The sequence below is a fragment of the Bufo bufo genome, chromosome 4 (assembly GCF_905171765.1).
Source record: "Bufo bufo chromosome 4, aBufBuf1.1, whole genome shotgun sequence".
NCBI classification, from domain to species: Eukaryota; Metazoa; Chordata; class Amphibia; order Anura; family Bufonidae; genus Bufo; species Bufo bufo.
Window position 1 is genome coordinate 83,345,080 of NC_053392.1, and position 23,636 is coordinate 83,368,715.

General features: G+C 43.9%; 1 protein-coding gene across 2 annotated transcripts in view; it reads right to left on the reverse strand.

The window, feature by feature from the left end:
* Positions 1 to 23,636, reverse strand: part of OPN5 (opsin 5) — a 167,048-nt gene that overhangs the window by 50,598 nt on the left and 92,814 nt on the right. For both annotated transcript variants that reach the window (XM_040430981.1, XM_040430980.1), the window contains exons 3-5: positions 18,361 to 18,513; positions 14,340 to 14,459; positions 1,646 to 1,816 (exon numbers count right to left, since the gene is read on the reverse strand). In XM_040430981.1, coding sequence (XP_040286915.1) covers positions 1,646 to 1,816; positions 14,340 to 14,459; positions 18,361 to 18,490 — 421 coding nt within the window. In that variant the 5' untranslated portion in view covers positions 18,491 to 18,513. The remainder of the gene's footprint in view (positions 1 to 1,645; positions 1,817 to 14,339; positions 14,460 to 18,360; positions 18,514 to 23,636) is intronic.

Here is a 23,636-nt window from a genome sequence, read left to right on the forward strand (position 1 = left end):
ATTTTAGCATTTGAAGATTTGGTTAAATATGCTGCATTATGCTCAGAAAGACCCTGAGTAGAGAATATAAAACATCTATCCATTCCTAGTGCTAAATCGTAATTTGTGGATATCTAAGATTGCTTCCGGACATATTCCATATATTCCATCCATATTTTTTTGCCCAAATTATGGCTGCAATATCTGAACCGCCCTCAGTTCTACTGATTCATATTTAGATTCCCTAACCTATGGTGATCCTAGTCTGCTTCCGTAGATCATGTGATTACCAGTGCCCTAGATCTGGAAAATGCTGTACATCTGACATTGCGTTCACCAGTCATACATCAAACAGTCATGACTGTTGCCAGGTCTAGCATAGAGATGGTTACTGTCTGCATCCCTGGTGGTGAAGTGAAGGGGTTAAGGGGGCATTCCGATCTGAGACAATAGGGGCATATCACTAGGATATGCCCCCTTTGTCTGATAGGCGCGGGTCCCACCTCTGGAGAGAACGGAGAGTGAAAGGGGCTGGCCAGAGGACCCAGGGGTTCCCCAGGTCCAGCCACCACAAAGCGCTCTCTCCATTGCAGTGAATGGGAGCGCACCGCTCTTGCGCTGCCACCGCTCCCATTCATTTCTATGGGGCAGACGGAAATAGCCGAAAATGGCTTGGCTATTTTCCGCGGCCCCATAGAAATTAATGGAGGGCAGCTGCGCATGTGCAGTGTTCACTCCACAACTTTGGGGGCTCCATTCTCAGTGTAGGTGCGGGGCCCAGAGGTGGTGCACCTATCAGACAAGGTTTGTATCCCTGGTTCTCTCTGGCAGTAAAGATATTAGTGTCAGCATCTCTGGTAATTTAGCATTAAAAGGGTTATTGTCAATATTTCTGGTGCTCTAGGGCAGTGAAGGGGTTAATGTCAGTGCCCCGGGTGGTATAGGGCAGTGAATGAGTTTTCACACAGTGACATAGGGCAGTCAAGCGTTACTTTCAGTATCGCTGTTGGTGTTGAGAAGTGAAAAGTTTAACGTAGAGAACCCTAGTGGCCTTGGGTAGTGAAGGGGTTAATGTCTGTAGTTCTGGTAGTCTGTGAAAGTGAGGAATAAATGACATAATCCCTTGTCTTCGAGGGCAGTAAAGGGGTTAATACCAGTATATCTGGTACCTTAGGGCAGTGAGTTGGTTTATAACAGTACCCATGCAGATCTAGGACAGGGAAAGGTAAATGTAACAATCCCTGGTGGTCAAGGGCAGGGAAAACTTAAATATAAGAATCCCTGGTGGTCTAGGGCAGTTGATCATAAGATTCCTTGTAGAAGGCAGTGGAAGGATTAATACTAGATACCTGGGGTCTAGTGGTTACTCTCTAGGCCCCAAAGCTGCCCAAGCAGCAACTTCCTGTTTACTTCCTGCACTAATCATAGAGATGGGAGCAGGGAGGGGGTAGACAGGATGGCTGTACAGTTCTCTATGATTGGGCAGGGTAATTCAGGATCACTCCGCCTGATCATTAAGGGGAAGCTTAGAGTATCTGCATTGGAGCAGCTTAGAAATAACAGCGTTGGACAATCCTCCTTGAGATAAAAACTACCACACAGTGGGACATGCGATCTGACAAACTCAGCACTGCTACATCCAGTCCCCATGTATCTGAGCACTTACCGTATCTCATATGGCAGATCTTCAAGTATCTGTCAAAACTAACAACCGTCATGGTGATGAGGCTTCCAACACCAAAGAAGAAACCAACCCATCCATACCACTGGCAGATGCTCCAACCAAACACCCAGCGGTGAGCGAAGAAGGACACTACGGTGAATGGCTTTCCCGTCACTGCAAAGAGAAACAAGATGTCAATGCCGATTTCGTCCCTGAAATAAGCAGGTTAATGCATAGTGTTGTAACACTACGGCAATGTGATGACATGGTATCAGAGGCTGAGCCTGCGTAACCACTTGAGGGTGCCAGCTGTATTATCTTGCTCTCACTGATGGGATCAGAGATGACTCCAATCCCGGCAGTTTAACCCCTAAAATGCTGTGGTCAATAGTGACTCCGGCATCTGTGTGGTTAGACAGTGGGAGCTCCTGGCACCCAGTGAACACAATTTCTGGGTGCCATATAGTAGTCATGACAACCAGGGCCTTCTGAACCTTCAGATGCCTGCCATGACATAATACCTATTGCACCCTACCGCTGGCAGGATGTGATAGAATGAAAAGAGTGTTGCAGTGTATAGTACAAGTGGTCAAATGATCGCAGGCTCAAGTCAAGTAAAAAATATTTAAATAAAGTTTAAAAAATATATAATCTATATTATAAAAATATGTCTGTCCTCCATAGGTATCCAAACACCTGAACCGTTGGACACCAAATCTGGAACATATGTACGTTGGGTATCTGGGAAGGTTTTCATAAAGGTCTCAGCTCTCTTAGGATGTATTGTTCTTGATATATTCCCAGGAACTGTATTAGCTAATAGATGCTTGTGTCACACATATCCTGACATACAGGTAGTACCCCAGAGCAGGCACTACCATTCCTACACCCTGCTACTGTCTCTAATGGCTAACTAATAATGTCATCTGTATATTTATTCCAGGTTCTTTGATATTGTGCCTTAATAACATTGTTATGCAACTCATGTATTGTATTACATGCACTGTGCCTGGTTATCCAGCAGGTGGCAGTGTATCTGGCAGAGGGAGATCTTTAGTTAGAATGGAACTTACCACTCCATTCTTCTCCCCTTTGGGCAGAAGTGGGCTAGTCCTGTATAGAGGAGTTCAGAGTTCGAAGGAGACGAGACAACATGGTGCAGTGAGGGGAGCTCCCCCCCCCCCCCCCCTTGCAGCAGGAACCCTGGGAAGAAGCTTGAAAAGCACAATGACTCCTTGCAGTTCATGGATTGAGTATTGCGAGGTGGTCAACAGCAGAAGGCACCTGACTCAAAGGTACCAGAACTGTCATAAAGTCCAGTAACCAGACGAAGCCATTGTCTCGCACAACAGAGAAAGATAAAGCAAAGTATCCAAGTCTGCCTGCCAGTTTACCCCAAAACCTGCTGGAGCCAGAGAAAGATCAAATATTGCCTGGATGCAAGTTTATTCAAGCAAAGCTGCTGAACTTTACCAAGTCTGGACTCTTACTCCACCAACTATCACTCTCCCCTTTATTGCTACAGAGCCTAATCCTGGGAAGCGACGGTATCCAGGTAGGAGCACCGTGACACACAAAACTTTTAAGGTCGCATCACCACTCGGCATTCCTAAAACCTGGGACACGATCGGCCCTGGGAGGCAGCACACTGCATACACACAGTCACATAACCCTTATTAGCCAATAGAAGCTCGCAGGTCCTTCAGTCCTCAACTCACTGACATACACACAGTTTTTCGATAACAACTCATTTTTCTTCACTGTTATAGTTCACTGTTAAGGGGGCAGGGTGCTACTGAGGTCACAGTTAAGGGGGTGTGGCACTGTGGAGGTCACAGTTAAGGGTATGCATCACTATGGAGTTCACAGTTAAGGGGGTGCGGCACTGTGGAGGTCATAGTTAAGGGGGACAGTTAGAAATAAAATAGTGTGTAACTGCTGGGGTATATAGGGCTACTAGCAATCTCAGTGAGCAGCATGGCTTTCTCTCAGCTCACCAAGCACAGCGCCGCCCATAGCATAGTGGCCATACTTGGTATGGCAGCTCAGCCCCATTGACTTGAATGGGGCTGAGCTGTGCCTATGCTATGTCGCCAATAAACGTGACGTGACATGGCTTAGGAAGAGATCAAAGCGCTCACGGAGCACCGCAGCCTCTTCAAACAGCCATACCCCCTCCAATCAGATATGTAAATCTCGGAAAATCCCTTTAAGTCAGTCTCCTGCGTGAATGGAGCAGTAGTGTACATGTGTAACCAATGCTCCATTCACTTCTATGGGATGGCCATAGAAAGCTGCGACTTTTAAGCAGTCCTATAGACAGTGAAGGGAGAGATTGCTACATATGCAGATTACTACTTCATTCTCACAGGGGACTCAAGAACCCCAGTTCTTGTGATCAGTAGTCATCCCGGCGCTCGAACTTGTGGAAAGGTGATACATGTTATAAGTGGGCCAACCCCTTTAACCTCTTAAGGACACAGGGCGTATAGGTACAAGGTGCCTGCTCAAATGATTGAGCAGGCACCCTGGGACAATGCGCGGGGGGGTCCTGTGACCCCCCCGTGTCGGCGATCGCAGCAAACCGCAGGTCAATTCAGACCTGCGGTTTGCTGCGTTTCCAGAATATTAGGGTCTCTGGTGACCCGATCCCGGAACAGGATGGTGATCGGTGGTGTGATAATACACCACCAATCACCATCCTGCGATCCTGAGAGGTGATGGTAAGGATCGCTTCTGATTGGATGCAGGGCGGGCGGGAGGTTCAAATTATTGCAGCTCTCCTCTCCTCCTCCTTTCTGTGTCCGGGAGCGAGGAGAGAGGAGGCTGCATCAGATCTCTAGAGCCAGCACCCCCATATCTTCCCAGCCCCCCCTTCTGACCCTCCACAGTGGCATCTGGCACTAAAAGGTATTTAGGGAAAAGTTAGGGACAGGTTTGGTTAGGCAGGGATATTCAGGGAAAGTTTTGTGGAAAAGAAAAAAAGTTTTAATTGTTGCATCACCCTAATCAGGTGTCTGGTGTGACCCTAGACCCCCCAGGGGTGCTGCAGCTTGCTCCCCTGCCCCCCCAACACACATTTTTGGGGGCGCAAGCAGTTTTTTTCCCCCTGCGTACGCTGACTGTGGCCGGCACTCTTAGCGTCCGACCACTGTTAGTGCATCGCACACCCCACCGCTGATCAACTTCGGATGGCTGATCAGCGAGTTTGAATTTTAATTTTATTTTTTTCAAATTTTTGGGCAATTTTTTTTTTTTTTTTTCTTTCCGTTAGTTTTAGGGATAACAACGTGAACACCCGTGCTCCCACACACACGCACACTAAATAAAGATTTGCACACACACACACACTCCCCTATGGCCCGCCGGATGTTCTCGGCCGAGGAGGCATACGCCCAGCTTGCCTCCGACTCCAAGAGTCCCAGTGAGGACGAGGATGACGCCACTTTCCTTTTGTCATCCGCGTCCTCCTAATCATCTAGCGATGATGATGAGCCCCCAAGGCGACTGAGACGCCGCCAGGCGGAGCAAGGGGACCGCCATGCTAGGGACCCTGTGGCCCACACTAGTACGAGCAGCTCTGGGGCTCGTACTAGTTTTCCGGCCCACCAGATAAGTCCACCTGAGCCCCCTGCCGGTGAACTTGTCTGGTGTACCCCAGAGCATTTTGAGCCTGCGATTCCTGATTTTGTTGGCCAAGCAGGAATCCAAATTCCCACAGTGGGCTTCATTGAATATGACTATTTTAGTCTTTTTTTCAGTGACCACTTTGTGAATCTGATGGTGGAGCAAACGAATGTGTTTGCCCAACAGTTCATTGCTCAACACCCGGGCTCCTTTTTGGCTAGGGCCGGTCAGTGCAGCCGAGAGGAGGACTTTTGGGGCCTCGTGCTGCACATGAGCCTAGTAAAAAAAAAACAGTGTCAAGCATTACTGGAGTGGGGACGTCCTCTACCAGACCCCACTTTACAGTACGGCCATGACACGCACCCGGTTTGAGCCCATCCGGAAATGCCTGCATTATGCAGATAATGCAGCATGTCCCTCTCAAGGTGATCCTGCCTATGACCGCCTGTACAAAATCAGGCCGGTCATCGATCACTTTGGGGCCAAATTTTTGGAGGCCTATGTACCTGGAAGGGAGGTCGCGGTTGATGAGTCTCTCATTGCTTTCAAGAGGAAAGTCATTTTCCGCCAGTATGTTCGCTCTAAGCGGGCGCCGTGTGGCGTGAAGCTGTACAAACTTTGTGAGAGTACCCCAGGGTACACTTACAAGTTTCGTGAGTACGAGGGGCGAGATTCCCGTATTGAACCCCCAGAATGTCCCCCCACTCTTGGTGTTAGCGGGAAACTTGCGTGGGACCTTATGCACCCACTGCTGGATAAGGGTTACCACCTGTACGTGGATAACTTTTATACTAGTATCCGCTTGTTCCAGTCCCTCGCCGCCAGATCCACGTCCGTTTGTGGGACCATGCAGAAAAATCAACGTGGCCTCCGTACCCATCCCTTCCAGGTACCTATCCCCAGGGGAGAGACCCGTGCCCTTACCAGTGGAAACTTGTTGCTGGTCAGATATAAGGACAAGAGGGATGTCCTTATATTGTCCACAATTCACGGTAACGGCATCACCCCTGTCCCTGTGCGAGGTACCCCGGCAACGGTCCTCAAACCCGATTATATCGTCGACTACAATCGGTATATGGGAGGAGGGATCTCCCTGATCAAGTCCTCAAGCCATATAATGCCATGCACAAAACCCGCGCATGGTACAAAAAAGTTGCAGTCTACTTGGTGCAGGTTGCCTTGTACAACTCTTTTGTGCTGTTCCGGAGCGCTGGCAACACAGGGAAATTCCTTCAGTTCTATGAGGCAGTCCTCAAGGCCCTGATCTTTTCTGACCGGAAAAGAGCAGGCCTGAGTACCTCGGGAACTGGAGGCGGGTGGATCGTCCCTGGCCAACACTTTCCCGGTGTGGTCCCCCATACTAGAAAGAAGGGTCGGTCCCAAAAAAAGTGTGTCGCAGGAAGGGATACGGAAGGACACCACCACTCAGTGTGACACGTGCCCCGATCATCCGGGCCTCTGCATTGACAGTTGGCTCAGGGAGTACCACACTTCCATGGAGTACTAAATTTATAATCCCCTTCCCCAATTTTAATTCCATTTAGCCACTGAAAATCGAAAAAAAACTATGGTTCTCAGACTTGAGACACAAACAAAAACATTTTTTTTAAATATTTTGTAGAACTAAAATAAATAAAAAAGTAGACATTTTAGGTATCGCTGCGTCCGTAAGAATCTGCTCTATAAAAATACCCCATGACCTAACCCCTCAGATGAACACGGTCAAAAAATTAAATAAAAACTGTGCAAAAAAAAATTATTTTTTTATCACCTTACATCACAAAATGTGTAATAGCAAGCGATCAAAAAGTCATATGCCCCCCAAAATAGTGCCAATAAAACCGTCCTCTCATCCTGCAAAAAATTAGCCCCTACCTAACATAATATGCTAAAAACTAAAATAAAACAGACTCTTAGACTATGGAGATACTAAAATGTTTTTTTTTTTTTTGTTTATAAAAGGATAATATAGTGTAAAACATAAATAAATAAATTTTAAAAAAAGTAGACACATTAGGTATTGCCACATCCGTAAGAATCTGCTCTATAAAAATACCCCTCAGATGAACACGGTCAAAAAAATAAAATAAAAACTGTGCCAAAACCGCTATTTTTTGGCAAATTTTCCATTTTAATCCGTTATTTTCCAGTAACAAAGCAAGGGTTAACAGCCAAACAAAACTTAATATTCATTACCCTGATTCTGCAGTTTATAGAAACACCCCATATGTGGCCGTAAACTGCTGTATGACCAAACGGCAGGGCGCAGAACGAAAGGAACGCCATATGGTTTCTGGAAGGCAGATTTTGATGGCCTTTTTTTTGGGACCATGTCCCATTTAAAGACCCCCTGATGCACCCCTAGAATAGAAACTCCATAAAAGTGACCCCATCTATGAAACTACACCCCTCAAGGTATTCAAAGCTGATTTTACAAACTTTATTAACCCTTTATATGTTCCTCAACAGTTTATGGCAAATGGAGATGAAATTTCAGAATTTCTATTTTTGGTAACCTTGCCTCACAAAAATGTAATATAGAGCAACCAAAAATCATATGTACCCTACAAATTGTCCCAACAAAACATCCACCTTATCCCGTAGTTTCCAAAATGGGGTCACTCTTATGGAGTTTCTACTCTTAGGGGTTCATCAGGGGGGCTTCAAATGGGACATGGTGTAAATAAACCAGTCCAGCAAAATCTGCCTTCCAAAAACCACATGGCGCACGTTTCCCTCTACGCCCTACCGTGTGCCCGTACAGTAGTTTACGGCCACATATGGGGTGTTTCTGCAAACTACAGAATCAGGGCAATAAATATAGAGTTTTGTTTGGCTGTTAACCCTTGCTTTGTTACTGGAAAAAATGGATTAAAATGGAAAATTTGCCAAAAAATCTAAATTCTGAAATGTTATCTCCATTTGCCACTAACGCTTGTGGAACACCTAAAGGGTTAACAACGTTTGTAAAATCAGTTTTGAATACCTTGAGGTGTTTAGTTTCTAGAATAGGGTCATTTTTTGGGTGGTTTCTATTATGTAAGCCTCATACAGTGACTTCAGACCTAAACTGGTCCTTAAAAAGTGGGCTTTTGAAAATTCAAGATTTGCTTCTGAACTTCTAAGCCTTGTAACGTCCCCAAAAAATAAAATATCATTCCCAAAATGATCCAACTATAAAGTAGACATATGGGGAATGTAAAGTAATAACTATTTTTGGAGGTATTACTATGTATTATAGAAGTAGAGAATTTGAAACTTGGAAATTTGCTAATTTTTCCAAATTTTTGGTAAATTTGTTTTTTATAAATAAAAACGAGAAAACATTTTTACTCCATTTTACCAGTGTCATGAAGTACAATATGTGACGAAAAAACAAACTCAGAATGGCCTGGATAAGTAAAAGCGTTTTAAAGTTATTCACACATAAAGTGACACTGGTCAGATTTGCAAAAAATGGCCTAGTCCTTAAGGTGAAATATGCCCGTGTCCTTAAGGGGTTAATATAGAGTTTATGGTAGTACTTCTTTAAGCAGTGATTGCCAGTAATGCAAGATTGCCAAAATAAAACTATAGGGGATATTTACGAAAACTGGTGTAAAGTAGAACTGGCTTGTTGTTCCTAGCTACCAATCAGATTCTACATTTTATTTTCCAAAGGAGCTCTGAAAAATGAAAGGTGGAATCTGATTGGTTGCTATGAGCAACCAAGCCAGTTCTATTTTACACCCGTTTTGATAAATCGCCCCCTATATTTTCTGATTTAGAGGATTCTCTTCAAGATAATCTTTGTTTTACACATCTAATGACAATTTCTGGACTATCAGATGGTTGACTGAAATAATATTTCTGTATTTCTGGTGGTCTAGTATGGTTAGGAGGCTAGTGGTCACATCCTTGGTGGTCTTGGGTTGAGGAGAGGTTAATAGGCTAGTCCTCCTTGGTCTTTGGTGAGCACTGTGCTCTTCTCATAGCATACCAAGCGCCATATATTGTATAGTGGCTGTGCTTGGTATTCCAGCCCAGGCTCAATCACTTGAATGGGACTGAGCTGCAAATAGGCCACGCGGCCAATGAACTACTGGCCTTGGAGCGCTCTGGTCTCTTCAAACAGCTGAACGGCAGGGGTGCTTGGAGTTGGACTCCCACCAGTTAGATATTGATGACCTATCCTCAATATTGAATTGGCAGGAAAAAAACTCTTTAACAGTTTAATGGTCCAATTTCTTGCAGTGAGAGGTAGTAAAGGGTTAAAAAGGTACACATCTTGTGGTTTAGAGTTATGAAGGAATAAACTGGCATATTCATAATGATCTGATGTGGTTAAAAAGTTAATGGCCACATCCCTTGTGGTCCAGAGTAGTAAATGTGATATCACTTAAGCCTAGGGTGGTAAAGAAGAAAATAGGTATAGTCCTAGTTGTCTAGACTGTTGAACGGGTTAAAATGTAGAGGTCTTTTTAGTGGTGAATGTAAAAAAAATGTGCATCACTAGTGGTCTAGGGTGGTGAAGAAATTGACAGGTACAGTACATCCCTGGTGGTCTATAGTGATGAAGCAGGAAATATGTACATCCTTAGTGGTCTAGGCTGATGAAGAGGTCTTTAGATACATTTCTGATGGTCTATAAGGTCTAAGGTGGTGGAGAAGTTTATAGGTACAGTACATCCCTGATGGTCTATAGTGGTAAAGAGGAAGATATGTACATCCTTGGTGGTCTATAGTTGTGAAAGGAAAAATATGCACACTCCTCATGGACTAGAGTGGTAAAGAAGTTAATAGGTAGAGTACCTCCCCGGTGGTCTATAGGGGCTGAAGAGAAAAATACTGCATGTAAATTCCCAGTGTTCTACTGTGGTGAAGACATCCCTAGTATGATTAATTCCATTTCTAGAAGTCTGGATTGGCAAAGTGATTAATTGGTACATGCCTAGTGATCTATGGCAGTAAAATGGAAAATACTGTGTGTATATATATCTCTAGAGGTTTAGATTGGTGAAGGGATTATTTGGTACATAACATAGGGTCTATGGTGATAAAGGTGTTGTTAGGAACATTCATGGTGGTGGTTATGGATTTAACTCCACCTGGTGGTCTAGAGAGGTGAAGGAGTTAAATAACTAGCGTCCAGTGGTGTCCATGCCCATCCCATCCTCCTGTCTTGAACTAATTTTAAATATTAGGGCAGTAGGTAGATAGGACCATGTGATTGTGTGGGTGTCTCATTTATATATGTAGATGCACTGCAGAGTTCCCGGCTGCAAATGTGTCACTGGAGTAATCTAAGTGACTCCGTATCAATGTCACAATTAAAATGTATAGAAAGCTCAGCTCAGCAATTCCCTCATCTACACACATCCATTCTTCATTAGCTACAGTGAGAACAAAAATGAGGTTATAGGTATGTAATTCCTCTATTCTCCACTAGAGGGCAATATTGTACTGGTTAGTTATTCACTATAGCACTCTAATACAATCCTTTGTAATAATTACTAGAACTGACCAATATATTAGGTTCACAAGGAGATCTAAAGTCACTGGAGATGCCTCAAAATTATCTGTGGTTGCATTAAATCATTCTGATTGACTTCTTGCTGTATTTAATATGTAAAATCCAGATGGAAGGATTGCAATGTTATTATAAATGACTGGAGGAGAGGATTAAACTATCTCTGGCTATAATAAATTGAGTAAGACACGTTAGACTATTTAAGGAAAAGACTGCATAGGCCAATATGCCTGTGTAAGGGATCATGCATCCATATGTGGTATCGGTTGGTAATGAAGTGTTACTTTGATACCTCCACGTAACGCTGAAAAATCACAGTGAGTGTTTTTTTAATATTCTTTGCTTCCTTACAAAAATCAGCTAGGCTCCATCGGAAGCCAGAATGACACCAATTTTACCACCCATGGAAGTCAATGGAGACTGCGCCAGGACACAGAAGTCACAACTATTTCATAGCGACCGCCGGTACCAGGGGGCAGGCAACGCAGGTGAGTATTTTTTCCTATGTCACTTTGAGGCAACACACAGAAGCAAGGGTGGCCACTCAGGCCACCCCGGAAAGATGGACTGTAAAACCCCGCCCCCACCACTGCTAAGCCACGCCCAATCCAGTTAGGCCATGCCCTCTCCCACTCCGCAGCCGACGGGGATTTGAAAAATTGAGGTAAAATCAACTTCTGTCAGCTGCAGGGGTGGGAGGGAGGGCGACTTTCTCCCTGCAGCTCACGTTCAGACAGTACAGTGCTGTTGTCTGAGAGTGAGCTGTTCAAAAGGACATCCCTGTGTCTGTCCAGGTCCTGCACCTGACCGAGTACAGGGAGTCTGAAAACCGGACTGTCCTGTCTAAAACCGGTCCTCTGGCCACCCTAACAGAGGCAGTATAACGACTGGGGACACTACAAGAGGACATAAGTACTGGGTGAATACAGGAGAAATTATAACTACTGGGGCCACTAGATGGGGCCACTATAACTACTGGGGAGCTATAGAGTGGCCTTATTACTACTGGGGGCACTACAGGGGGACATTGTAAGTACTGGGGCATTCTAACTACTGGGCCACTACGGGGGGACATTATAAGTACTAAGGCACTATAGAGGGGCCTTATTACTACTGGGGGCACTACAGGGGGACATTGTAAGTACTGGGGCATTCTAACTACTGGGCCACTACAGGGGGACATTATAAGTACTAAGGCACTATAGAGGGGCCTTATTACTACTGGGGGTACTACAGGGGGATATTATAACTATTGGGGCACTATAGAGGGGCTGTATTACTATTGGGGGAACTATAGGAGGACATTATAAGTACTGGGGCATTATAACTACTGGGGGCACTACAGAGGGATACTATAACTACTGTGGCACTATAGAGGGGCCATATTACTACTGGGGACACTACCGGAGGATGTTATAACTATTGGGGAATTACAAAAGGTATGTTATAACTACTGGGGAATTACAACTACAGGCAGCACTATAAGGGGGCATTATCAGTACTGGGACACTATAGGGGGACACTATACTGGGACATTATCAGTACTGGGACACTATAGGGGGCATTATTACTACTGATAGCACTTCGGATGGCCTTATTACTACTGGGGGCACTTTGGGGCATTATTACTACTGGTGGTACTATGGGAGGCATTATTATTATTGGGCACAATATGGACGGCATTACTAATAATTGGGGCACTCTCAGGGATCATTATCACTCTAGGGGACACTATTAGTTATGAGGGCACTTTGAGAGAGAATTATAATTGCTGGGACTTTTGGTAGCACTATTAGTATGTGGGGGACTATCTATATGGTACTGTTATTTATGCACTAAAGTATTTGGAGGCATAGGGGAGCACAAGGGCAGATTATTGGGGTAGCTACAGGATAACACTGTCGAGGCACCAGCAGAGGGGCAGATGATGTAAAAGTGAGAAATCTAAGATGCCTGTGTGGCAAATTGTGCAGAGACGCGATGTGGCTGAAAGATGTCATCATGGTGGTCTGCTCCCAATGGAGAAGATAAGGAAAGAGAACATCTACATCAGAGGACGCATCACTGCATATAATAGGTATGTAGTGCTGTATATTCCTGTATGTTTGGTAACGCCGAATCTAATTCCCATCCAAATATGCCATTATCACCAAGCCAAGGGATGCACAAACATATTTCACATTCACCACTCAACAAATGGGCCTGTCTGTTTTAAAATGCCAATTTACAATGAACCTCAAGAAAATGTTATCTCCTGGCTTGGCGGACCTGACATGTCCATTCTTTACACACACACACCTCATTGATTTCAATAAAAATGATGTAATATTTCATTTCCCTTTTGGTGGCACTGCAGGGGAATTGAACACTCGCTGCCAGATTCCCCTGCATTTAATAGATGACAGCTAGGAGTCTCAACAGCAGGAAAATCCCTGATTGTCATATTATCAGGGGATCTTGCTTACCAATAGGAATTCTCTAAAGCGGCATCCCCTTAAACGGGGCTGACAGAGGCAGATAATTGCTCTGAGATTAGATACGTTCTCTGTTCCTCTCAGAGCTTTCGCTATCTCATTCCATTCTCTTAATTACTAGACAAATTGCTTAATAAACTGACAAATTAGCTTGTGTTCCTCTGAGACAACACGCTGGTGGCATGAGCCGCTGTGCTCGGGTGATGGGAGGTGAATATTGGATCAATAGAAGTCACAGACCTTCTGACAAGGCTGTGATCTCCGGCTTCATACTTACTTACTGCACGTGACCAGCGCTGAAATAAGGACTTCAAGTTAAGAGGACGATGTCATTTAGCTGGGTGGTGGCTCTCAAGATCATTGGATTTTCTATACATTTTCCCAATATAGTAACTATGTAGGAGTCACGTGAACATCTTGGTATTCAAATCCAAAAGAGTGAATTACTGTAGCTCTCTTCCCCCCTATCCCAGCAGGAAATCCCAGCACTAATTGGCATTTGAAATGCATCTCCCTAGAAAAGCAAAATTGTGTCTCTGCGAAGGCTTGTGCGTATACCATATTATGGCACAGTGCAGCCTTCAAGTTGTACGAAGCTATAATACGGGACCAAAAGAAGTCTACAGGCCATAGACTCAAAGCCACTCCCGCCTTGACCGACAGGGTCAGACATTCTCACTGTCCTCTTCCCTGGCCGTGTAATCCCGCGCATGTGCCGTTAAATCTTCAACTGACGTATGACAGTCAGAATCTCAGCATCAGGGAAAGCCGAGAGATGTGCTGCGCATGCGCTGATTGAAGATTCACGGTGCATGCGTCAGTGAGCTGACAGGGATGTACTGTGCATGCACTGACTGGCGATTCAACAGGACATGTGTGCAATTACAGGGGCAGGCAAAAGAACAGCAAGGAGAAGGGGGAGTGGCAAAGGTGAAAAGCAGAGCAGCTGAGGTGCTCCGAGTTATTACAACCTGATCCTTGGTATCATCTGAATCAGCAGGACTAACCATACCAGGCAGTTTGCTTGATTCAATAGGGTTGCTCCTACTGGCCGATGCTTTTCAACCAATCGTTAAACAGTGATTACCTGAAATTCCCAGGTCAGAGATGGCTAAGTTTATGGTCATGATTTCCGCTGGTCTGAGCTTCTTCTTTCTCCAACAAGCCATAAATAATACATATCCGTTCCCAAGCGTAGATAGGACGCCTGAAAGAGAAAAAAAAAACATCTGGTTCCTGAAATAATTACTGAAGACATATATAGACTAGACCCGTGTCATAACCACGTAAGTACAGCAGTAGGGAAAGACCATATCCAAAGTTAATTTGTTTGTTCAGTGGTTTCAGGATAAATTCGATTCGCTGCGACGCCAAATTTCTTCACTCTTCGTGGTAGCAAATCCATTTAACCTGAAATATTGTCAAAAACAAAAAGAATCATACTTACCGGATCCATTTGCTCACAACGGGTCGGCCGCTGCTATCTTGCTTGAAGATATTGCATGAAATCCCACATGCGGTGACGTTTCCGTGCCAGATCTTCAAGCAAGATGTCAGCGGCCGGCCCGTTGCGAACAAATGGATCAGGTAAGTTTGATTTTTATTTTACACTGTTATTTACAACAGATGCCGCGATCATGTATGAACAAGGCATCTGAGGGGTACAATGACGGGGAGAGGCGCAATCACCGCTCCCCGTCATTGTAACCACTGCTTACAAAGAAATGCGCTTTGTGGCGAAGCAAATGTTTTTGGTAAAATTTGGCGAAGCAGCCGAATTGAATTTTTAAATACTTTGCTTCATCTCTAGTTATTTCCTTCAGGGGGGCAACAAGTGACCTTGGAACCCTATAGCGAAATCTAGAGAAGGGCTGCAGTTAGACAAAGCATAAGCATGTACCTAAATACACATGAGAATAATTATCACTGATGAAGGCTTTGGTAACGAGACATCAAGACTCCTCAACCAAAAATTCAGCATAATTTGCACAGCTTTAGTGTGACTACTTTAGAGTTGCGAAAAAACTGCTAAATCAAACACAGCCAAGCATTACTTAGGCTACATTCACACGACCGTTGTGCATTTTGCGGTCTGCAAATCGCGGATCCGAAAAATACAGATGGCGTCCGTGTGCGTTCCGCAATTTGCGGAACGGCACGGACAGCCTTTAATATAACTGCCAATTCTTGTCCGCAAAGGGCGGACAAGAATAAGACATGTTATATTTTTTTTATGCTGTTCGCATCTTTTGCGGCCCCATTGAAATGAATGGGTCCGCACCCGAGCCGCCAAAACTGCGGCTTTGATGCGGACCAAAACAACGGCCGTGTGCATGAGGCCTTACACTGCGTTTTTTGACTGCAAAGTCATGCACAACTTTGGATTTTGGGTGACTGCCGTATCCCGGTTGTGTCATATGCCACAGTCAATAGATGTCCATGTAGTAAGGAGACCAAAGTGGCTGTGTAGCTTTCACCTAAATACATGCAATTGTAAAGTAGTACAAAGTAGTACAAAAAGTTAGAGCACTCATAGCTTTGCCCACAAAGAGCCGAATTGTGCCCACACAGTGCTTTTGAATCTGGGTTACATTATCTCCTAGGCGGACCTAGTTAATTTTGGGTGGAGTTGTTGATTCCTTAGCCTTTTTATTTGCAGGCTTTTTTCTTGTGGTTGCTGGGGATAGTGTATGCTCTGTGCATTTCTTTCCAGATTCACTACCTAGGTTGTGATTTATCAGTGTATCATGGCATTTGTTGTTGTCTGCAGCGAAGTTTGAAGTTGGTTTCTGATTTGCTTTGGCTGCGTAGCTGGGTTGTTTGCAGAGCAAGATCATTTCATGACATCGTTATTTCCGTCCACTGTCATTCATCGGTTTGCAAACTAATTGTCGTTACATCTCCCTTCTACCGCCTGTGGCCCTTGGGTTGGAGTTCATTTCAGTATATTGATGTCTGCCAGTATTGATACCTTACTTCATATTTGTTGTTCGTCTGACTGTTGTGTAGTTCAGCCGTACTGTAAGTCCTGGGGGTATCTGAGTGCGGGGAGACACTTGTGACTACTAGTGTTGAGCGAAGGAAAGATTAGATTCGCCAGAAATCCAAATTTCTTGGCGCTTCATGGCAACGAATCCATTTTTCCTGAAATGACGATGTCATTGATGACGGCACCGCGCCAATGACGTCACAAGTCAGCGCACAATAGAATTGGCACGTTTTCTTCAATCAAGATGGCTGTGACAGCCTCTCCGCGATCAAATGGATGAGGTGAATATGTATTTTTTTTTAACCCCCTGATAGGCTGAATGTGACTCTCAGATGCCTCGATCTGCATTAAAAGTGGCATCTGAGGGGTTTAATGGGGGAGTTGTGATCACCGTTCCCTGTCATTGCGCCCGCTCCATACAATGAAATTCGATTATTTGCAAAGTAATTTGTAACGAGTCGAATTTATTGCAAAGCAGAAAAAAATAAACATTTTTAAAACTTTGCTCATTGCTAATGACTGCTGTCGGTGAAGTCAAGTTTTGAGGTCTTGCAAACATCCAGCGTTGTTAGAGTTGGAAATTGGGGCAGAATGGGAGGGGGGGGGTTTAGAAGAAAATATGGTGTGCAAATCATAGCAATTACCTGTCACTTACCTTCCTATTATGAAGCTAAAAATGACATCAGTAGAAAGTAATAATGCTACAAGCTAGAGGCGATTCCATATGGCTAATGTTTCTATTGCGAGAACATAATACTCTGTGAATTGACTATGCAAATAAAAGTTTACTTAAAGAGAGCACATCCTCAAAATGTAATTACTCTAGTGGAAACCCTTTCCTCACCCATGCCCATGGCCAGAAGCAATGGACCTAGGCTACATTCACATCTCTGTTTAGGCAGAGGAACTGACTACTGGAATTACTGTATCCGGCTTAGCCGGACATCGCCGGGCACCACCGTATCTCCGTTGACTATAATGGGATCCAATGGGGATCCGGAGGGTTTCCAGCATAAATGTCGTATTTCTGCAAACAAATACTGCTGCATTTAGTGCATCATATTTGACATTGAACCTCATTTGCCAAGTGGATGCCCAAAAACCCAAGAGTGTCCAAGTCATCTTGAAGTTTATGGACATTCACCATAGATTTATGCTTGTGAAGTAAATCCCAGCAAAAGCTCCATTAACTGTATGTCTGGTCTTAGGCATCTGATCAGCTTTATGTATACCATGCCCTAACCATCTGGCAACCTTTCCGACTTCTAGACAATACCTTACTGCTTGTGAGGAACAACCGCCACCTTTGGGGTGATGGTTGAAGTGCATTGTCGGCTCCAGTAGTTTACTCTTCTGGGGCTGTGGGATTAGCCCAGGAAGGGAAAAAGTGTTGTGAATATAATGAGTGGGTCCAACAGCCACTCCTATAAAATTTCTCTACGCGACAAAAAGACTAGATATGAGAATTGTGATTAGTCATTACTGATTATAAAGAGTGTTTCTCATTCTAGGTGGCTGTGTATTATGGACAGACCATTGATTTCAATAGAAAAAAAATTGCAGTACCCCTTTTCCCCTGCAGTGGCAATGCAGGGAAGCTGGAAACTTGCTGCCAGATCGCCCTACAGATTACATCTCAAGGACCAGGATCAGCTAATTTTCAGGAGATCCATCTAACAAAAAGGCAATGTCCATTGCGGGAAATGTAAGAGGTCTCAGCTGTACTGGAGAAGTTGCTTGGAAGAATGGTAAAGCATGTATGTGATTTCTAAACCAATCTCTTAGATTTTCAATATCCATAATGGCCTACAAGAATGAAATTCTTCATGGACTTCCTACACTTGTAATACACCGTCATGAAAGCCCATCGCAAAAAGAGCGTTGCGCATGGACATGCTTCTGCTCAACAGCACACAGTGTGGCTAGGCATGGAATTGCACGTAAATGCTTGGTGATACTTTAGCTTAACTTGATGCAATGAAATGCAATAAAAAGTTAACTCCAAGCAAGCGTGTCTGTAGCACAAACGTTAACTTCCAAATTCCTGAATCTATGTTGTACTGAAGAGTTTGCATAGCGAATAAAGCAAGAGGATGGCACAATAGCATACTTGACTTACCAATGATCAGCAGGTATAACCCAGCAATAATATCAGCTTCTTTTGAAAGCTTAGATTCAAACAGGTCTTCTTCCCTGTTGTATACCGGGATTAAGCCCTCATGGCTGAAGAATGTTTTATTGTTTGCCATCCTGCTTTACATGTCAGTCATGCCTGCGGAGAAAAACAAAATGTCATTGTAGGATGGCAAGAAATTAGGGAACAGAAGGAGGATCAGACTACAGAGGGTTTGTTTGTAGTCTGTAACCAGGGAGACACATTTGTCTGCATAATGAATTAGTATTAAGGTTATCTGAAAGTTGAGTCATTTTCTATTCTAATCTAGATGTATGGAACAACAAAATACATAAAAATATAAAATTAAAAAAATCACTCCCTTCATTTTTTACCTCTGCTGTTATCGTTGCAAACACAGGTCATATCAGCAGAAAGTTATCCACTGTACTATTTCCTCTAGTCCAGCCTTTTGTTCGCCTTCAAGAGCCCTATTTTTACAGGACCATATTATCAATTTTGACCTCGTGTCCACCAAAATAGATGCATAATACTTCAGAGCTGCACTCAGATTTATGCTACTTTCTATTGCAGCCAGTTGGAAGTTTGGTGGCATACACACAGTTAATAATCTATCTTAACTCCTATAATTCAGAAGTTTACCCTACAACACATGATTGCACACTGGTTAGTGTAAAAACTACTGTTCCCTGGAAGCAAAGCTCAGATCAAGCTCTATTCAGATATTAACCAATACTTGCACAGACAGCAGTATCTTAAAGGGACTTGGATAATCCATCTCAAGGGACCATTGATGATCAGGTGTAAACTGTTGCAGAACTCAAGTTTCAAATTTCACTTCAGCGCCTCCACAGGATACATGAAGTGTTACATAGTTGTTATTAAATGAAATACTTGCCCAGGAATGGACAACCTGCTCTTGCACAATTAGAGATGGTCTCTCAAAATTAGGAGCCCCAATTTACTCAAAATTCACTTATGGAGTATTTGGTATTTCAAAATGGATATTCTAAATGGAACCAACCCTTTAATACAAAGCAGTGGTTTTTTAAAGATCCTGTGTGGTTCTAATACTTGGCAGTCAGTCACGTTTTTGTAAGTTCCATTCATCAGGGGATGGCAACTAACGACAGATAATCTTAATTTGGCAATCTATGGATTTATAGGATAAATTAATATTATAATATTGTAGTAGAATCCTCCAGGAATAGTGGCACATATACAAAATAAGTCCTTTCGTGTCTGACTGCTGGAAGGCCACTAAACCTTGAAACTCTTTGTTGTTGGCATCAGATGCTGGAACCCATAGAAAATCCCTTTATATCTATATCAGATGTTCTTTCATACATTGTAGGACATGTTTATAGAGGGATTTAGCAAAACCAAGCAAGAGCGCTGGAGATATTGACAATCTATAACCAGAGTAACACACTTCTCGTTTCCTGTAATTGTGTTATGTTCTTCAGATTGTGTCATCAGAATTAAAGAAAACTGGCCTCACCAAAGAACATCCCAAGGCTATTAATTAAAATGTCAAAGAAAAAAAAGAATCCTATAATATTTCAAGAACAGTGAGACACAGATGTCCTATTGACTTTTGGATGTTCTCCCTCAGGTTATCAGATGGTCTTCAAAATTGCTTTAATTTCACCTGCGAAAAAATTAAGTTCCTTTAATTTATCATTTTAATTTCATTTTTATAATGTATTTTTGGATTAATTTGCAGGTCATGTCTCATGTGTGCACTGGTTCCCTGCTTATACCTTATAATTATGCCCGCTAGGAGACAAAGCTCTGGTCATCAGAACTAGCCATACAATCATTGATAATAGGATCTTCTTAAAGATTTACATTTTTACTATTTGTTCATGGTGGTTGCAGTGACTGTTAAGTGATGGACATTCCATATAGCAAGGTCATGCCATGTAGGTGACGGATCGGGTGGCTTGGTATTAAGTTTACCACTGAGTAACTATGAAGACTTTAAATCTCTAGTAGTAATACTCATAAATGGGAGGTCTCTAGACAGAAAGCCACAACCAATGTTGTCCACCATGTTGGTGCAGCGTACATCATGATTGGGTGCAGACACCTGAAGCGGCAGCAAGGAATTGAAGGACTTCTGTGCTGTTGTACTTACTGATACATGGATAATTTAAAGACAACGTGAGACCAGCAATGGGTACTTGTTGGCCAACAGGTACTTCCTGCAACCTTCCATGAGCATGCATGTTTATTTCAATGGGAAGAGGTAGACAAGCTATTGCCAGACATTTTTGCAGCATGCTTGATCAACCTCAACCCTTAACCCTAAATCTGAAGTCAAAGAACACTGTCTACAGGCCAGTGATTGCTAACCTCTGGGACTCCAGCTGTGGTCAAACTACGACTCCCAGTCTGCTCCATTCATTTCTGGAGTTCTAAAATAAGCCAAGCAAGTGTGCATCTTGGGAGTTGTAGTTTTACCACAGCTGGAGTGCCAGAGGTTAGCCATCACAACTATAGGCTAATGTGTACTGGCAGCTTTATTTGCCCAGGAGCTGACTTGCCAATGTGATAAAAGGCACGATCCACCATGTTACCTGCTCAGCTGATGGACATGTCTGTTTTAGCAACTACTTGCATTTCACATGAAATAACAATTTTAGAGTATTCATTCTTATGACACGCTCTTGTGCACATCATAGAGTCATAAGAATAGATGCTCTGGAATTGTTAATACATGGGAAATTTAAGTAGTTACAAAAACAGCTATGTCAGGAGAGGTGACAGGTCGTCTTTAAGGTGGAATTGCCAATAGGGATAAGACAGAGACAGATCGTAATCTAATGTCACTGGTTTACATGATAAATTGCAGTAATTAAACAGAGGAGGTGACTGACGGCAATAGGAAGAGACAACATCTATCTTATGTAAATTTGGTCCCATAGAGCTAATGCCTCCTAAATCTAATGAATGCAACTGCAACATATAAAGCTACGTAATCCAGAGACGGATGTGTACATAAGTGGGGAAAACTGGACTTTTTTGCTGGTTACATATATTGTATGCAGAGTATCACTGACATTACAATTATCTTCTCGGCCAAAAGTCCAAACCAACAGTATCACTGCCATATAGGAAACTGGCCTATTAAAATGTAGCTTTTATTATTCTCTTGATAATATATATATATATATATATATATATATATATAGTGATGGGCGAACATCGGCCAGGACGATACGCAAACGCGCGTCCGCGATCAAATGTTCGCGAACTGCGCGTTCGCATTGCGCTCATTGAATTTAATAGCAGGCGAACCTGAAAAACCTTCAGGTCATATTTGCATCCACCAAATTCTTACTAGAAGTGCACAAATAGTCCCACAACATGGACAGTGATATACCAGAGGGGGATCAATGGCAAAAATTCCCCAAAAAATATGTATTTTAATCAGGGGCCATTTTTATGCGTCTTAAAGGGAAACTCTCAAAAATGTGCCTTGCTGGAGCCTAGAAAATTTTTATTTCCTATCGGTTTGATGTATACAAATGTGCAGCACTCCACGTTTTTGTAGTCCATAAAAAAAATGCATACGTTAACAATTTTTTTTTCCTACCATGGAACTGTATGGTGAATGGACTCCACTGTACGGCATCCGTCTGATGCATCTGTTAACGCATAAATTTTTTCTATGCATTAAATGGATGGCAAAAATAGAATGTGAACCCAGCCTTAGTGTCAGAATAAGCACCAGTACACATCGGAGCAGTGTGGCGGAGAGGGGAGGCCGCCATGTACTGACAGAGCTCTACCTGGTCCTGGTGGTCAGGGATGAGTACTGTGTTTCGCAAGGATCATTTTCTACTGGGATATACAGGGCACAGTATAATACACTAGAATCTATATAATATGAAGATATTAGCCCTACCCCCGAATAATAATACAATTAGGTGGTCATTTATTATATAGAAATACGTCTATGTGAGGTGAATTTCTGACACAGATTTTGGCGCAAAGGTCCTTAGCACCGCAATCTGCATATTTTTCCCGCTTATGTCAGGTCTAAAAAAAGATGGCGTGAGCAAGGAAAGGGATACAGTTATGGCCATCTAGTTATTGGATACCACCGCCATACATTGACCGGATAACACCTCTGTACAGTGACCGGATAACACCACCATACCGTGACCGGATAAAAGGGTATAAGAGGGCACAGTACAGGGAATGACTAGGGGATCCCCGATAATTTTAAAGCCCCCCTCAAACCCTGCTCTTATTGCTCCTCCTCCCCCCAGCTACCATCCTCCTCTGACTCCTCTTCAGACTCCTTCTGACTTGTCTCAAATGGAGTATCTCCCCTGGGAACTCATTCAGCATTGCGACTTCCTTATCTTCCTGCTCCTGCTCCTCGACGGCTTGATCAATAACACGACGCACTGCATGCTCCAGAAAGAAGGCGTAAGGTACGATGTCACTGATGGCTCCCTGGCTGCGACTGACCAGTTTGGTGATCTCATCAAATGGCCGCAGAAGTCTGCATGTGTCGCTCATGAGCAGCCACTGGCACGGTGAAAAGAAACGAAGCTCTCCAGAACCTGTCCTGCTGCAGAGTTTGTACAGGTAGTCGTTAACGGCACGTTGCTGCTGGAGCAGACTATCAAGCATATACAAGGTGGAGTTCCAGCGCATCGGGCTGTCACAAATCAGACATCTGGCGGGCAGGTGGTGTCACCGCTGAACATCAGCAAGGCAAGACATGGCCGTGTAAGATCTTCTAAAATGGCCAGAGATTTTCCTGGCCTGCCGCAAAACGTCCTGGACCCTGGGGTATTTGGCAACGAATCGCTGCACGACTAAGTTCAGGACGTGTGCCATGCACGACACCGTGTGTCATTTTGCCCTGTTTCAGCGCGCTCAGCAGATTGGCACCGTTGTCGCACACCACTTTACCAACTGTCAAATTGAGCGGTGTTAGCCACTGATTGGCAGCAGTGCAGGACCGGTGTGGCTCTTGGCTTCCAGGCACAACAGCTGCAGCACAGCATGGCAACTTCCCACCTGGCACGTCAAATAGGTTCTGGGGAGCTTGGGGGGTGCAGCGGAAGAGGCGGTAGCAGTGAAAAAGGAGGAGTCAGCCGAGGAGGAGATGGAGGATGGAGTAGGAGGAGGAGAAGAAGAGGTGGCAGGCCTGCATGCAATCTGTGGAGGTAACACCAAATCCACACGGGTGCCAAGGGTTACATGCTTGATGGCCGTCAGAAGGTTCACCCAGTGGG